The 16970-nt window shown below is 51.3% G+C and overlaps 3 protein-coding genes across 3 annotated transcripts; all 3 read left to right on the top strand.

Annotated features, from left to right (window-relative positions):
- Positions 1-3582: 3582 nt before the first annotated feature.
- Positions 3583-5190, top strand: LOC139182112 (EKC/KEOPS complex subunit LAGE3-like). Its single transcript, XM_070785578.1, has 3 exons — positions 3583-4034; positions 4553-4678; positions 4893-5190. Exons 1-3 carry the CDS (start codon positions 3694-3696, stop codon positions 5020-5022), a joined length of 597 nt encoding a protein of 198 aa, XP_070641679.1. The 5' UTR covers positions 3583-3693; the 3' UTR covers positions 5023-5190.
- A 3742-nt stretch (positions 5191-8932) lies between these two features.
- LOC139182110 (EKC/KEOPS complex subunit LAGE3-like) lies at positions 8933-10471 on the top strand. The gene is made up of 3 exons (XM_070785576.1): positions 8933-9316; positions 9835-9960; positions 10175-10471. Exons 1-3 carry the CDS (start codon positions 8976-8978, stop codon positions 10302-10304), a joined length of 597 nt encoding a protein of 198 aa, XP_070641677.1. The 5' UTR covers positions 8933-8975; the 3' UTR covers positions 10305-10471.
- A 3743-nt stretch (positions 10472-14214) lies between these two features.
- LOC139182109 (EKC/KEOPS complex subunit LAGE3-like) lies at positions 14215-15753 on the top strand. The gene is made up of 3 exons (XM_070785575.1): positions 14215-14598; positions 15117-15242; positions 15457-15753. The coding sequence occupies exons 1-3, from the start codon at positions 14258-14260 to the stop codon at positions 15584-15586; spliced, it is 597 nt and encodes a 198-aa protein (XP_070641676.1). The 5' UTR covers positions 14215-14257; the 3' UTR covers positions 15587-15753.
- The last annotated feature ends 1217 nt before the right edge of the window (positions 15754-16970 follow it).

Raw genomic sequence — 16970 nt, 5'->3', positions numbered from 1 at the left:
AACGTAATTGAAGACAATGTAAGAAGTGGGAGAATAAGAAAGTTGTATACTGTCATTCGGTAATAATTTTGGAGTATTTTATGATTTTATAGTTATATTAAATGTTAAGAGTTACCAGAGGCCTTCCCTGGTGGCTCAGATGGTAAAGAATCTGCCTGCAGTGTGGTAGACCGGGTTCAAACTCCGGGTTGTGAATATCCTCTGGAGAAGGTAATGGCAATCCACTCCAGTATTTTTGCCTGGAGAAATCCTGGACAGTGGAGCTTGCAGGCTACAATTCATGGGCTTGCAAGGAGTTGGACTCCACAGAGCAAGTGCACTTTTCACTTTTCATTTAACACCTGAAGGATGTTGTTTCTTCAGTCTATAATTCATGGCCAACTATTTGTGCCCCCATGGACTGTAGCATACCAGACTCCTTTGTCCTCCACTATCTCCTGGAATTTACTCCAGTTCATGTCCATTGAGTGGGTTATGCTATCTACCCATCTCATCCTCTGTCTCCCCCTTCTCCTGTTGCCTTCAGTCTTCCCCAGCATCAGGGTCTCTTCCAGGTAGTTGGCCCTTCACATCAGGTAGCCAAAGTATAGGAGCTTCAGGATCAGCATGAGTCCGTCCAATGAATATTCAGGGTTGACTTCCTTTAGGATTGACTGGTCTGTTCTCCTTGCAGTCCAAGTCCTCTCAAGGGTATCCGTGAACCCTGAAACCTTGCTCTACTCACTAATTAATTGTAATAGCTCTTTTCTACGTCCCACTGGACTTCATCCATAGACAATCATTTTGTCTGTAAATAAATACACAGTTCTTTCTTTCTTTCCAATTTATGCGTTTTAACTGATTTCTTTTAAAATGAAAGCTCCAACACTTTGGCCACCTGATTTGAAGAGGTGACTCACTGGCAAAGCCCCTAATGCTGGGAACGATTGAAGGCAGGAAGATAAGGGGACGATGGAGGATGAGATGGTTGGATGGCTATTAAAAAGAACACACTGGAATCAGCTCTAACGAGGTGGATGAAACTGGAGCCTTTTATACAGGGTGAAGTAAGTCACAAAGAAAAACGCCAATACGGTATAGTAATGCATATATGTCGAATTTAGAAAGATGGTAAGGATGACCCTATATGCAAGACAGCAAAAGAGACACCGAGATAAAGAACAGGCTGTTGGGCTGTTTGGGAGAAGGCGAGGGTGGGATGATTTGAGACAATCGCATTGAAACATGTATATTACCACACGAGAAATAGATCGTCAGTCCAGGTTCGATGCGTGAGACAGGGCGCTCAGGGCCGGTGCACCGGGATGACCCTGAGGAATTGGATAGGGAGGGAAGTGGGAGTGGGATTCAGAATGTGGGACACATGTACACACATGGCTGACTCATGTCAATGTATGGCAAAAACCAGAACAATATTGTAAAGTAATGAGCCTCCAATTAAAATAAATAAACAAATGTAAAAAGAGGAAAGCCAAAAACATTTGCAAAAATAGATGAAATCAACAAATTCCTTGAATGACCAAAATTCCCAAAACTAACTCAAAAAGAAAGTGAAAACCCTAGATAATCCCTAGGTCTATCAAAGATTTGGAACAGAAAACTCCAGGCCCATGTGACTTAAGTAGTGAATCCTATGAAATACATAAAGGAGAAATATCACCAAACCCATACAAATTCTTTCATAGAGGAGATTTAACAGTTCTCAAATCATTATGGGGCCAGCCTTCCACAATACCAAAATTGGATGAAGACACTTGCAAGAAAAGAAAATTATAGAACAATATTCTTCATTAAGCAAAAAAAAAATGAAATGTTAGCAAAATTAATCCAGCAATATATAAAGCATTAGGACCAAAAAAGATCTATCCCAAGAATGAAGGATTGGTTATGCATTAAAATATCTTCAACCAGCGTTATTCATCACATGAAGAAAACACAGGAGAAAACCCATATGATCATTTGGATAGATGCCGCAAAAGCATTTGACAATATTCGAGAACCACTATCTTAAAAACTCTTGGAAACCTAGGACTACAAACAGACTTTCTTAATCTGATCAGGTCACCTACAAAACTCCTACAACTAAAGGTGATAATGGAGGAAAATCGAATCCCTACACTGTGGGTGGGGACGGCTGCTGGCCTTCGATTTGGAGGCCACCGAGAGGCCTATCCAGCCAGGCAGTGAGGATCAAGCGGACTGACTGAAGTAACCTGTCCCCTCCTCGGGCAGTGGCCCTGATCCACTCGCCTCCCGTGGCACCAGTGGTTCCCCGGCAGACGCACACCCCCTATCAGATAGTGGCGCCCGAGCCCCGTCATCGCCCCCAGCAGCACTGTGTCTGTTGACTTGACCCCTTCCAGACACAGAAATAGACCAGCACCCAGCAGGCCAGCAGACACAGGGTCACCTTCCAGTTGAGGGCACCTGGCAGCTACAGCCCTCCGGAGAGCTACAAGACCTTGTTCCTGGAGAGGGAAGGCCCGTGAGAGTTGTGCCAGCAGAGGCCATGCGACTAGGGGTTTCCTGGAGGCCACTGTCCTTCCGGCAGCCCTGTGTGAGGCTGTTCGCACCGGTGCTTCTGGCGGGTCTGGGTAAGCCCCTAGCCTGGACTCCATGCCGTCTGTGTGCCTGCAGCCCCAAGAGGCCCAGCCCCATGCCATCTCCAGTGAGTCCAACAGTAGTCCTCGCTTCCCTCCTCAGGCGGCCAAGCACAGTCCACTCCGCATCCCTAGTCTCAGGACTCCAGGACCGGTTCCCCATCCACCACCATGCAAAGGCACCTGCGCGTGAACAAAGCACACAGAGATGCCAATCTGCATGCCTCTGACACGTGCTCTCTGTCTCACACACACACACGCACACCCCCCCCCCATGTGCATGACCCTGTGCACAAACACACTTATACTCCCATGTGCATGCACCTGACCACATGCTCTCTCACACACAGGTACACACACATGTGCTAGCACCTGTGCATAGGCACTGCCTATCTTTCTCGGGCACACACACACACACAGACATGGACAGGCAGATGCCCATGTGTTGCACCTTCCTAGAGACACACGAATGCACACGTCAGCTACGTGTGGGACACCAGAGGGACAGACCAGGCGTGACACAAAGGGGCCCCACTGCCTTCCGGAAGTTGATGACAAGGATCTGCGCTCAGCAGGATGGTCACCTGTGAGCGTGGCCAGGTTGGCAACGGCACAGACTTGGAGGTGCACAGGGACCAGGGCTCACTTGGGGTTTGCAGGCTTGGACCAGAAACAGTCACGTGCGCTGCAGAGTGTGGCAGTGTCTGCCTGACCATGCGCACTAAGGAGGTGCCCCCCACCCCCCTCCCCCACACACACACCCAGAGGCATCACTACTAAGCCGTTTACCAGGTCTCCGGGCCAAGGCAGGGCTGACTTAGAGCACCCAGACCACATGGGTGTGTGTCCGCACAGGCGGAAGGGGGCGACATGGCACACTAACGCATGAAATTTTAGCCGGGGGCGTCCATTGCCCGAGAGCCTGCAGTCATCGCGGGAACGAATGTTCGGTGGGAACCAATCGAGAGGCAGGACCAGGGTGAGTGTGCGCAGGCGCTCTGCCTATGCTGAGCTGCAGGTCGCAGTACACGCCTGGGTTCTGTAGGGAGGGTTCAGTCTTTCCGGCTGCGGAGGGAGCGGGAGAGGGTTCAAGATGGAGTCCGACGCGCACGGTGGAGGAGCCAGCAGGGCAGCCGATGAACACCCAGGTGCCGTGGAATTTGCAGTGGGCACAGCACGTGGTAGCTGCAGCCAGCCGGGTGGTGCTGGTGGCCAGGATGACCCTGACGACCCAGCTGGCCCTGGTGATGCCGTCAGCCGTGGAGTTCATGGAGGCGCTGGTGACCTGGCTGGTCCCAGAGGCCCCAGCGCTGCAGGAGAGTCAGGTGGTGCAGCTGCTGCCATTCCGCACATCCCGGGGCCATCACACGCTCCAGGGCCTGGTGGAGATACTCCACCTGGAGCCGCAGTTCTGAGTAATCGAGCCGTCCAGTTGTATCCTATTCCAGGAACCCCAGCGGGCCAGGCGGCCGCGGGGGCCAGGATGTGAGCTAGGGGTGGTTTGGCGGGGGCGGGGGCGGGGTGGGGGGACGGTTACAAGTGGTGCTAAAGTGTAGGAGGAGCGTACTCTGGGGGGCTGGAGGATATGGGTGAGGGGTGGTCTGGCTGTGAGGGGAAGATAGTGAGGAAAAGCACCCTGAAGGGAACCAGAGAGTCGGGAGGGCATATCCACGGTGTCTGCCAGTGGCCTTGTGGTAGAATGCGTGTTTCCGTGAGCAGGGAGCCTGTCGTACAGGCAAAATGAATAGTGTGGATGGTGGTGAGGAAAAGCAACCTGAAGGGTCCCAGAGGGTCGTGCAGTGATATCCGGGGTGTAACTCAGGGTATAGGCTGAGAGGTCCGGACTTTCTAGGCGGCCTCCTTGTGGGAGAAAGCGGGTCTCAGTGGGCAGGGATCCCGACGTACAGGCAAAATGAGAAATGCGGTTGGTGCCTTAACCTCATGTCCACCAGCAGCCTCACTGTGCCTTTCGCATCACACGTGGATGCGGGCCTTGCCCGCCACTTCCTGACTGTACGTACCCAACTGCGAGGGCCGATTCGGAAGGAGCTCGACGTTAATGGCCGCATGCTGGTTCTGTGAGTTCTAAAGGGGTCCAGGGCCGGGGAGAGGGTGGTGGGTGGTGGGTGGTGGCCAAGGCCAGTCTGGGCCCAGGAGGAGCCATAATGGACGGTTAAGCCTAAAGGAAAAGTGTGGTGCTCTGGGCTTGTCGGTGTGCGGGAACAGAGGGAGGACGTGCTCCTCTTCCTCCTTCTCGGAGGAAAGTTGAATGACATTTTCCCTCCCTTTCAGCCGATTGACTGCTGAAGACCCTGGCCTGCTCCAGAACTCCATCGTCTTCTGTCTGGAGCAGCTTTCCCTGGTGATGCGGTCCTTGCAGCACTTTGGGGGCCGTGTTTCTCGGCACAGAAGAGGGGCTTAAACCTAGCCTATGTGCCCTAGCTTCAGGCGTCGTTCCCCAGGGCGTTGCTTTCTGCAGTACTTTGATTGGGCTTCATCTTATGTCTGTGCTGCTTTTTGGGGCTCAGTGTCTACATAGTTGTTTGGTGATTGTTAACTGCGGAAAATAAAACTGAGCTTTTGTGCTGTCTCTGACTTTATTTTTAGCTTCTGCACTTCCTCCTACTGCATGTGTCTTTCAGTTGGAGGGGAGGTTCTGAGATCCAAGTGTTCGAGGACTACAACGTAATTGAAGACAATGTAAGAAGTGGGAGAGTAAGAAAGTTGTATACTGTCATTCGGTAATAATTTTGGAGTATTTTATGATTTTATAGTTATATTAAATGTTAAGAGTTACCAGAGGCCTTCCCTGGTGGCTCAGATGGTAAAGAATCTGCCTGCAGTGTGGTAGACCGGGTTCAAACTCCGGGTTGTGAATATCCTCTGGAGAAGGTAATGGCAATCCACTCCAGTATTTTTGCCTGGAGAAATCCTGGACAGTGGAGCTTGCAGGCTACAATTCATGGGCTTGCAAGGAGTTGGACTCCACAGAGCAAGTGCACTTTTCACTTTTCATTTAACACCTGAAGGATGTTGTTTTTTCAGTCTATAATTCATGGCCAACTATTTGTGCCCCCATGGACTGTAGCATACCAGACTCCTTTGTCCTCCACTATCTCCTGGAATTTACTCCAGTTCATGTCCATTGAGCGGGGTTATGCTATCTACCCATCTCATCCTCTGTCTCCCCCTTCTCCTGTTGCCTTCAGTCTTCCCCAGCATCAGGGTCTCTTCCAGGTAGTTGGCCCTTCACATCAGGTAGCCAAAGTATAGGAGCTTCAGGATCAGCATGAGTCCGTCCAATGAATATTCAGGGTTGACTTCCTTTAGGATTGACTGGTCTGTTCTCCTTGCAGTCCAAGTCCTCTCAAGGGTATCCGTGAACCCTGAAACCTTGCTCTACTCACTAATTAATTGTAATAGCTCTTTTCTACGTCCCACTGGACTTCATCCATAGACAATCATTTTGTCTGTAAATAAATACACACTTCTTTCTTTCTTTCCAATTTATGCGTTTTAACTGATTTCTTTTAAAATGAAAGCTCCAACACTTTGGCCACCTGATTTGAAGAGGTGACTCACTGGCAAAGCCCCTAATGCTGGGAACGATTGAAGGCAGGAAGATAAGGGGACGATGGAGGATGAGATGGTTGGATGGCTATTAAAAAGAACACACTGGAATCAGCTCTAACGAGGTGGATGAAACTGGAGCCTTTTATACAGGGTGAAGTAAGTCACAAAGAAAAACGCCAATACGGTATAGTAATGCATATATGTCGAATTTAGAAAGATGGTAAGGATGACCCTATATGCAAGACAGCAAAAGAGACACCGAGATAAAGAACAGGCTGTTGGGCTGTTTGGGAGAAGGCGAGGGTGGGATGATTTGAGACAATCGCATTGAAACATGTATATTACCACACGAGAAATAGATCGTCAGTCCAGGTTCGATGCGTGAGACAGGGCGCTCAGGGCCGGTGCACCGGGATGACCCTGAGGAATTGGATAGGGAGGGAAGTGGGAGTGGGATTCAGAATGTGGGACACACGTACACACATGGCTGACTCATGTCAATGTATGGCAAAAACCAGAACAATATTGTAAAGTAATGAGCCTCCAATTAAAATAAATAAACAAATGTAAAAAGAGGAAAGCCAAAAACATTTGCAAAAATAGATGAAATCAACAAATTCCTTGAATGACCAAAATTCCCAAAACTAACTCAAAAAGAAAGTGAAAACCCTAGATAATCCCTAGGTCTATCAAAGATTTGGAACAGAAAACTCCAGGCCCATGTGACTTAAGTAGTGAATCCTATGAAATACATAAAGGAGAAATATCACCAAACCCATACAAATTCTTTCATAGAGGAGATTTAACAGTTCTCAAATCATTATGGGGCCAGCCTTCCACAATACCAAAATTGGATGAAGACATTGCAAGAAAAGAAAATTATAGAACAATATTCTTCATTAAGCAAAAAAAAATGAAATGTTAGCAAAATTAATCCAGCAATATATAAAGCATTAGGACCAAAAAAGATCTATCCCAAGAATGAAGGATTGGTTATGCATTAAAATATCTTCAACCAGCGTTATTCATCACATGAAGAAAACACAGGAGAAAAACCATATGATCATTTGGATAGATGCCGCAAAAGCATTTGACAATATTCGAGAACCACTATCTTAAAAACTCTTGGAAACCTAGGACTACAAACAGACTTTCTTAATCTGATCCAGGTCACCTACAAAACTCCTACAACTAAAGGTGATAATGGAGGAAAATCGAATCCCTACACTGTGGGTGGGGACGGCTGCTGGCCTTCGATTTGGAGGCCACCGAGAGGCCTATCCAGCCAGGCAGTGAGGATCAAGCGGACTGACTGAAGTAACCTGTCCCCTCCTCGGGCAGTGGCCCTGATCCACTCGCCTCCCGTGGCACCAGTGGTTCCCCGGCAGACGCACACCCCCTATCAGATAGTGGCGCCCGAGCCCCGTCATCGCCCCCAGCAGCACTGTGTCTGTTGACTTGACCCCTTCCAGACACAGAAATAGACCAGCACCCAGCAGGCCAGCAGACACAGGGTCACCTTCCAGTTGAGGGCACCTGGCAGCTACAGCCCTCCGGAGAGCTACAAGACCTTGTTCCTGGAGAGGGAAGGCCCGTGAGAGTTGTGCCAGCAGAGGCCATGCGACTAGGGGTTTCCTGGAGGCCACTGTCCTTCCGGCAGCCCTGTGTGAGGCTGTTCGCACCGGTGCTTCTGGCGGGTCTGGGTAAGCCCCTAGCCTGGACTCCATGCCGTCTGTGTGCCTGCAGCCCCAAGAGGCCCAGCCCCATGCCATCTCCAGTGAGTCCAACAGTAGTCCTCGCTTCCCTCCTCAGGCGGCCAAGCACAGTCCACTCCGCATCCCTAGTCTCAGGACTCCAGGACCGGTTCCCCATCCACCACCATGCAAAGGCACCTGCGCGTGAACAAAGCACACAGAGATGCCAATCTGCATGCCTCTGACACGTGCTCTCTGTCTCACACACACACACGCACACCCCCCCCCCATGTGCATGACCCTGTGCACAAACACACTTATACTCCCATGTGCATGCACCTGACCACATGCTCTCTCACACACAGGTACACACACATGTGCTAGCACCTGTGCATAGGCACTGCCTATCTTTCTCGGGCACACACACACACACAGACATGGACAGGCAGATGCCCATGTGTTGCACCTTCCTAGAGACACACGAATGCACACGTCAGCTACGTGTGGGACACCAGAGGGACAGACCAGGCGTGACACCAAGGGGCCCCACTGCCTTCCGGAAGTTGATGACAAGGATCTGCGCTCAGCAGGATGGTCACCTGTGAGCGTGGCCAGGTTGGCAACGGCACAGACTTGGAGGTGCACAGGGACCAGGGCTCACTTGGGGTTTGCAGGCTTGGACCAGAAACAGTCACGTGCGCTGCAGAGTGTGGCAGTGTCTGCCTGACCATGCGCACTAAGGAGGTGCCCCCCACCCCCCTCCCCCACACACACACCCAGAGGCATCACCACTAAGCCGTTTACCAGGTCTCCGGGCCAAGGCAGGGCTGACTTAGAGCACCCAGACCACATGGGTGTGTGTCCGCACAGGCGGAAGGGGGCGACACGGCACACTAACGCATGAAATTTTAGCCGGGGGCATCCATTGCCCGAGAGCCTGCAGTCATCGCGGGAACGAATGTTCGGTGGGAACCAATCGAGAGGCAGGACCAGGGTGAGTGTGCGCAGGCGCTCTGCCTATGCTGAGCTGCAGGTCGCAGTACACGCCTGGGTTCTGTAGGAAGGGTTCAGTCTTTCCGGCTGCGGAGGGAGCGGGAGAGGGTTCAAGATGGAGTCCGACGCGCACGGTGGAGGAGCCAGCAGGGCAGCCGATGAACACCCAGGTGCCGTGGAATTTGCAGTGGGCACAGCATGTGGTAGCTGCAGCCAGCCGGGTGGTGCTGGTGGCCAGGATGACCCTGACGACCCAGCTGGCCCTGGTGATGCCGTCAGCCGTGGAGTTCATGGAGGCGCTGGTGACCTGGCTGGTCCCAGAGGCCCCAGCGCTGCAGGAGAGTCAGGTGGTGCAGCTGCTGCCATTCCGCACATCCCGGGGCCATCACACGCTCCAGGGCCTGGTGGAGATACTCCACCTGGAGCCGCAGTTCTGAGTAATCGAGCCGTCCAGTTGTATCCTATTCCAGGAACCCCAGCGGGCCAGGCGGCCGCGGGGGCCAGGATGTGAGCTAGGGGTGGTTTGGCGGGGGCGGGGGCGGGGTGGGGGGACGGTTACAAGTGGTGCTAAAGTGTAGGAGGAGCGTACTCTGGGGGGCTGGAGGATATGGGTGAGGGGTGGTCTGGCTGTGAGGGGAAGATAGTGAGGAAAAGCACCCTGAAGGGAACCAGAGAGTCGGGAGGGCATATCCACGGTGTCTGCCAGTGGCCTTGTGGTAGAATGCGTGTTTCCGTGAGCAGGGAGCCTGTCGTACAGGCAAAATGAATAGTGTGGATGGTGGTGAGGAAAAGCAACCTGAAGGGTCCCAGAGGGTCGTGCAGTGATATCCGGGGTGTAACTCAGGGTATAGGCTGAGAGGTCCGGACTTTCTAGGCGGCCTCCTTGTGGGAGAAAGCGGGTCTCAGTGGGCAGGGATCCCGACGTACAGGCAAAATGAGAAATGCGGTCGGTGCCTTAACCTCATGTCCACCAGCAGCCTCACTGTGCCTTTCGCATCACACGTGGATGCGGGCCTTGCCCGCCACTTCCTGACTGTACGTACCCAACTGCGAGGGCCGATTCGGAAGGAGCTCGACGTTAATGGCCGCATGCTGGTTCTGTGAGTTCTAAAGGGGTCCAGGGCCGGGGAGAGGGTGGTGGGTGGTGGGTGGTGGCCAAGGCCAGTCTGGGCCCAGGAGGAGCCATAATGGACGGTTAAGCCTAAAGGAAAAGTGTGGTGCTCTGGGCTTGTCGGTGTGCGGGAACAGAGGGAGGACGTGCTCCTCTTCCTCCTTCTCGGAGGAAAGTTGAATGACATTTTCCCTCCCTTTCAGCCGATTGACTGCTGAGGACCCTGGCCTGCTCCAGAACTCCATCGTCTTCTGTCTGGAGCAGCTTTCCCTGGTGATGCGGTCCTTGCAGCACTTTGGGGGCCGTGTTTCTCGGCACAGAAGAGGGGTTTAAACCTAGCCTATGTGCCCTAGCTTCAGGCGTCGTTCCCCAGGGCGTTGCTTTCTGCAGTACTTTGATCGGGCTTCATCTTATGTCTGTGCTGCTTTTTGGGGCTCAGTGTCTACATAGTTGTTTGGTGATTGTTAACTGCGGAAAATAAAACTGAGCTTTTGTGCTGTCTCTGACTTTATTTTTAGCTTCTGCACTTCCTCCTACTGCATGTGTCTTTCAGTTGGAGGGGAGGTTCTGAGATCCAAGTGTTCGAGGACTACAACGTAATTGAAGAAAATGTAAGAAGTGGGAGAGTAAGAAAGTTGTATACTGTCATTCGGTAATAATTTTGGAGTATTTTATGATTTTATAGTTATATTAAATGTTAAGAGTTACCAGAGGCCTTCCCTGGTGGCTCAGATGGTAAAGAATCTGCCTGCAGTGTGGTAGACCGGGTTCAAACTCCGGGTTGTGAATATCCTCTGGAGAAGGTAATGGCAATCCACTCCAGTATTTTTGCCTGGAGAAATCCTGGACAGTGGAGCTTGGAGGCTACAATTCATGGGCTTGCAAGGAGTTGGACTCCACAGAGCAAGTGCACTTTTCACTTTTCATTTAACACCTGAAGGATGTTGTTTTTTCAGTCTATAATTCATGGCCAACTATTTGTGCCCCCATGGACTGTAGCATACCAGACTCCTTTGTCCTCCACTATCTCCTGGAATTTACTCCAGTTCATGTCCATTGAGCGGGGTTATGCTATCTACCCATCTCATCCTCTGTCTCCCCCTTCTCCTGTTGCCTTCAGTCTTCCCCAGCATCAGGGTCTCTTCCAGGTAGTTGGCCCTTCACATCAGGTAGCCAAAGTATAGGAGCTTCAGGATCAGCATGAGTCCGTCCAATGAATATTCAGGGTTGACTTCCTTTAGGATTGACTGGTCTGTTCTCCTTGCAGTCCAAGTCCTCTCAAGGGTATCCGTGAACCCTGAAACCTTGCTCTACTCACTAATTAATTGTAATAGCTCTTTTCTACGTCCCACTGGACTTCATCCATAGACAATCATTTTGTCTGTAAATAAATACACACTTCTTTCTTTCTTTCCAATTTATGCGTTTTAACTGATTTCTTTTAAAATGAAAGCTCCAACACTTTGGCCACCTGATTTGAAGAGGTGACTCACTGGCAAAGCCCCTAATGCTGGGAACGATTGAAGGCAGGAAGATAAGGGGACGATGGAGGATGAGATGGTTGGATGGCTATTAAAAAGAACACACTGGAATCAGCTCTAACGAGGTGGATGAAACTGGAGCCTTTTATACAGGGTGAAGTAAGTCACAAAGAAAAACGCCAATACGGTATAGTAATGCATATATGTCGAATTTAGAAAGATGGTAAGGATGACCCTATATGCAAGACAGCAAAAGAGACACCGAGATAAAGAACAGGCTGTTGGGCTGTTTGGGAGAAGGCGAGGGTGGGATGATTTGAGACAATCGCATTGAAACATGTATATTACCACACGAGAAATAGATCGTCAGTCCAGGTTCGATGCGTGAGACAGGGCGCTCAGGGCCGGTGCACCGGGATGACCCTGAGGAATTGGATAGGGAGGGAAGTGGGAGTGGGATTCAGAATGTGGGACACACGTACACACATGGCTGACTCATGTCAATGTATGGCAAAAACCAGAACAATATTGTAAAGTAATGAGCCTCCAATTAAAATAAATAAACAAATGTAAAAAGAGGAAAGCCAAAAACATTTGCAAAAATAGATGAAATCAACAAATTCCTTGAATGACCAAAATTCCCAAAACTAACTCAAAAAGAAAGTGAAAACCCTAGATAATCCCTAGGTCTATCAAAGATTTGGAACAGAAAACTCCAGGCCCATGTGACTTAAGTAGTGAATCCTATGAAGTACATAAAGGAGAAATATCACCAAACCCATACAAATTCTTTCATAGAGGAGATTTAACAGTTCTCAAATCATTATGGGGCCAGCCTTCCACAATACCAAAATTGGATGAAGACATTGCAAGAAAAGAAAATTATAGAACAATATTCTTCATTAAGCAAAAAAAAATGAAATGTTAGCAAAATTAATCCAGCAATATATAAAGCATTAGGACCAAAAAAGATCTATCCCAAGAATGAAGGATTGGTTATGCATTAAAATATCTTCAACCAGCGTTATTCATCACATGAAGAAAACACAGGAGAAAAACCATATGATCATTTGGATAGATGCCGCAAAAGCATTTGACAATATTCGAGAACCACTATCTTAAAAACTCTTGGAAACCTAGGACTACAAACAGACTTTCTTAATCTGATCCAGGTCACCTACAAAACTCCTACAACTAAAGGTGATAATGGAGGAAAATCGAATCCCTACACTGTGGGTGGGGACGGCTGCTGGCCTTCGATTTGGAGGCCACCGAGAGGCCTATCCAGCCAGGCAGTGAGGATCAAGCGGACTGACTGAAGTAACCTGTCCCCTCCTCGGGCAGTGGCCCTGATCCACTCGCCTCCCGTGGCACCAGTGGTTCCCCGGCAGACGCACACCCCCTATCAGATAGTGGCGCCCGAGCCCCGTCATCGCCCCCAGCAGCACTGTGTCTGTTGACTTGACCCCTTCCAGACACAGAAATAGACCAGCACCCAGCAGGCCAGCAGACACAGGGTCACCTTCCAGTTGAGGGCACCTGGCAGCTACAGCCCTCCGGAGAGCTACAAGACCTTGTTCCTGGAGAGGGAAGGCCCGTGAGAGTTGTGCCAGCAGAGGCCATGCGACTAGGGGTTTCCTGGAGGCCACTGTCCTTCCGGCAGCCCTGTGTGAGGCTGTTCGCACCGGTGCTTCTGGCGGGTCTGGGTAAGCCCCTAGCCTGGACTCCATGCCGTCTGTGTGCCTGCAGCCCCAAGAGGCCCAGCCCCATGCCATCTCCAGTGAGTCCAACAGTAGTCCTCGCTTCCCTCCTCAGGCGGCCAAGCACAGTCCACTCCGCATCCCTAGTCTCAGGACTCCAGGACCGGTTCCCCATCCACCACCATGCAAAGGCACCTGCGCGTGAACAAAGCACACAGAGATGCCAATCTGCATGCCTCTGACACGTGCTCTCTGTCTCACACACACACACGCACACCCCCCCCCCATGTGCATGACCCTGTGCACAAACACACTTATACTCCCATGTGCATGCACCTGACCACATGCTCTCTCACACACAGGTACACACACATGTGCTAGCACCTGTGCATAGGCACTGCCTATCTTTCTCGGGCACACACACACACACAGACATGGACAGGCAGATGCCCATGTGTTGCACCTTCCTAGAGACACACGAATGCACACGTCAGCTACGTGTGGGACACCAGAGGGACAGACCAGGCGTGACACCAAGGGGCCCCACTGCCTTCCGGAAGTTGATGACAAGGATCTGCGCTCAGCAGGATGGTCACCTGTGAGCGTGGCCAGGTTGGCAACGGCACAGACTTGGAGGTGCACAGGGACCAGGGCTCACTTGGGGTTTGCAGGCTTGGACCAGAAACAGTCACGTGCGCTGCAGAGTGTGGCAGTGTCTGCCTGACCATGCGCACTAAGGAGGTGCCCCCCACCCCCCTCCCCCACACACACACCCAGAGGCATCACCACTAAGCCGTTTACCAGGTCTCCGGGCCAAGGCAGGGCTGACTTAGAGCACCCAGACCACATGGGTGTGTGTCCGCACAGGCGGAAGGGGGCGACACGGCACACTAACGCATGAAATTTTAGCCGGGGGCATCCATTGCCCGAGAGCCTGCAGTCATCGCGGGAACGAATGTTCGGTGGGAACCAATCGAGAGGCAGGACCAGGGTGAGTGTGCGCAGGCGCTCTGCCTATGCTGAGCTGCAGGTCGCAGTACACGCCTGGGTTCTGTAGGAAGGGTTCAGTCTTTCCGGCTGCGGAGGGAGCGGGAGAGGGTTCAAGATGGAGTCCGACGCGCACGGTGGAGGAGCCAGCAGGGCAGCCGATGAACACCCAGGTGCCGTGGAATTTGCAGTGGGCACAGCATGTGGTAGCTGCAGCCAGCCGGGTGGTGCTGGTGGCCAGGATGACCCTGACGACCCAGCTGGCCCTGGTGATGCCGTCAGCCGTGGAGTTCATGGAGGCGCTGGTGACCTGGCTGGTCCCAGAGGCCCCAGCGCTGCAGGAGAGTCAGGTGGTGCAGCTGCTGCCATTCCGCACATCCCGGGGCCATCACACGCTCCAGGGCCTGGTGGAGATACTCCACCTGGAGCCGCAGTTCTGAGTAATCGAGCCGTCCAGTTGTATCCTATTCCAGGAACCCCAGCGGGCCAGGCGGCCGCGGGGGCCAGGATGTGAGCTAGGGGTGGTTTGGCGGGGGCGGGGGCGGGGTGGGGGGACGGTTACAAGTGGTGCTAAAGTGTAGGAGGAGCGTACTCTGGGGGGCTGGAGGATATGGGTGAGGGGTGGTCTGGCTGTGAGGGGAAGATAGTGAGGAAAAGCACCCTGAAGGGAACCAGAGAGTCGGGAGGGCATATCCACGGTGTCTGCCAGTGGCCTTGTGGTAGAATGCGTGTTTCCGTGAGCAGGGAGCCTGTCGTACAGGCAAAATGAATAGTGTGGATGGTGGTGAGGAAAAGCAACCTGAAGGGTCCCAGAGGGTCGTGCAGTGATATCCGGGGTGTAACTCAGGGTATAGGCTGAGAGGTCCGGACTTTCTAGGCGGCCTCCTTGTGGGAGAAAGCGGGTCTCAGTGGGCAGGGATCCCGACGTACAGGCAAAATGAGAAATGCGGTCGGTGCCTTAACCTCATGTCCACCAGCAGCCTCACTGTGCCTTTCGCATCACACGTGGATGCGGGCCTTGCCCGCCACTTCCTGACTGTACGTACCCAACTGCGAGGGCCGATTCGGAAGGAGCTCGACGTTAATGGCCGCATGCTGGTTCTGTGAGTTCTAAAGGGGTCCAGGGCCGGGGAGAGGGTGGTGGGTGGTGGGTGGTGGCCAAGGCCAGTCTGGGCCCAGGAGGAGCCATAATGGACGGTTAAGCCTAAAGGAAAAGTGTGGTGCTCTGGGCTTGTCGGTGTGCGGGAACAGAGGGAGGACGTGCTCCTCTTCCTCCTTCTCGGAGGAAAGTTGAATGACATTTTCCCTCCCTTTCAGCCGATTGACTGCTGAGGACCCTGGCCTGCTCCAGAACTCCATCGTCTTCTGTCTGGAGCAGCTTTCCCTGGTGATGCGGTCCTTGCAGCACTTTGGGGGCCGTGTTTCTCGGCACAGAAGAGGGGTTTAAACCTAGCCTATGTGCCCTAGCTTCAGGCGTCGTTCCCCAGGGCGTTGCTTTCTGCAGTACTTTGATCGGGCTTCATCTTATGTCTGTGCTGCTTTTTGGGGCTCAGTGTCTACATAGTTGTTTGGTGATTGTTAACTGCGGAAAATAAAACTGAGCTTTTGTGCTGTCTCTGACTTTATTTTTAGCTTCTGCACTTCCTCATACTGCATGTGTCTTTCAGTTGGAGGGGAGGTTCTGAGATCCAAGTGTTCGAGGACTACAACGTAATTGAAGAAAATGTAAGAAGTGGGAGAGTAAGAAAGTTGTATACTGTCATTCGGTAATAATTTTGGAGTATTTTATGATTTTATAGTTATATTAAATGTTAAGAGTTACCAGAGGCCTTCCCTGGTGGCTCAGATGGTAAAGAATCTGCCTGCAGTGTGGTAGACCGGGTTCAAACTCCGGGTTGTGAATATCCTCTGGAGAAGGTAATGGCAATCCACTCCAGTATTTTTGCCTGGAGAAATCCTGGACAGTGGAGCTTGGAGGCTACAATTCATGGGCTTGCAAGGAGTTGGACTCCACAGAGCAAGTGCACTTTTCACTTTTCATTTAACACCTGAAGGATGTTGTTTTTTCAGTCTATAATTCATGGCCAACTATTTGTGCCCCCATGGACTGTAGCATACCAGACTCCTTTGTCCTCCACTATCTCCTGGAATTTACTCCAGTTCATGTCCATTGAGCGGGGTTATGCTATCTACCCATCTCATCCTCTGTCTCCCCCTTCTCCTGTTGCCTTCAGTCTTCCCCAGCATCAGGGTCTCTTCCAGGTAGTTGGCCCTTCACATCAGGTAGCCAAAGTATAGGAGCTTCAGGATCAGCATGAGTCCGTCCAATGAATATTCAGGGTTGACTTCCTTTAGGATTGACTGGTCTGTTCTCCTTGCAGTCCAAGTCCTCTCAAGGGTATCCGTGAACCCTGAAACCTTGCTCTACTCACTAATTAATTGTAATAGCTCTTTTCTACGTCCCACTGGACTTCATCCATAGACAATCATTTTGTCTGTAAATAAATACACACTTCTTTCTTTCTTTCCAATTTATGCGTTTTAACTGATTTCTTTTAAAATGAAAGCTCCAACACTTTGGCCACCTGATTTGAAGAGGTGACTCACTGGCAAAGCCCCTAATGCTGGGAACGATTGAAGGCAGGAAGATAAGGGGACGATGGAGGATGAGATGGTTGGATGGCTATTAAAAAGAACACACTGGAATCAGCTCTAACGAGGTGGATGAAACTGGAGCCTTTTATACAGGGTGAAGTAAGTCACAAAGAAAAACGCCAATACGGTATAGTAATGCATATATGTCGAATTTAGAAAGATGGTAAGGATGACCC

The sequence above is a fragment of the Bos indicus genome, unplaced genomic scaffold, assembly GCF_029378745.1.
Source record: "Bos indicus isolate NIAB-ARS_2022 breed Sahiwal x Tharparkar unplaced genomic scaffold, NIAB-ARS_B.indTharparkar_mat_pri_1.0 scaffold_92, whole genome shotgun sequence".
Taxonomy (NCBI): Eukaryota; Metazoa; Chordata; class Mammalia; order Artiodactyla; family Bovidae; genus Bos; species Bos indicus.
The sequence above is the reverse complement of the archived record's forward strand: the minus strand, read 5'-3'. Positions and strand labels throughout refer to the sequence as shown.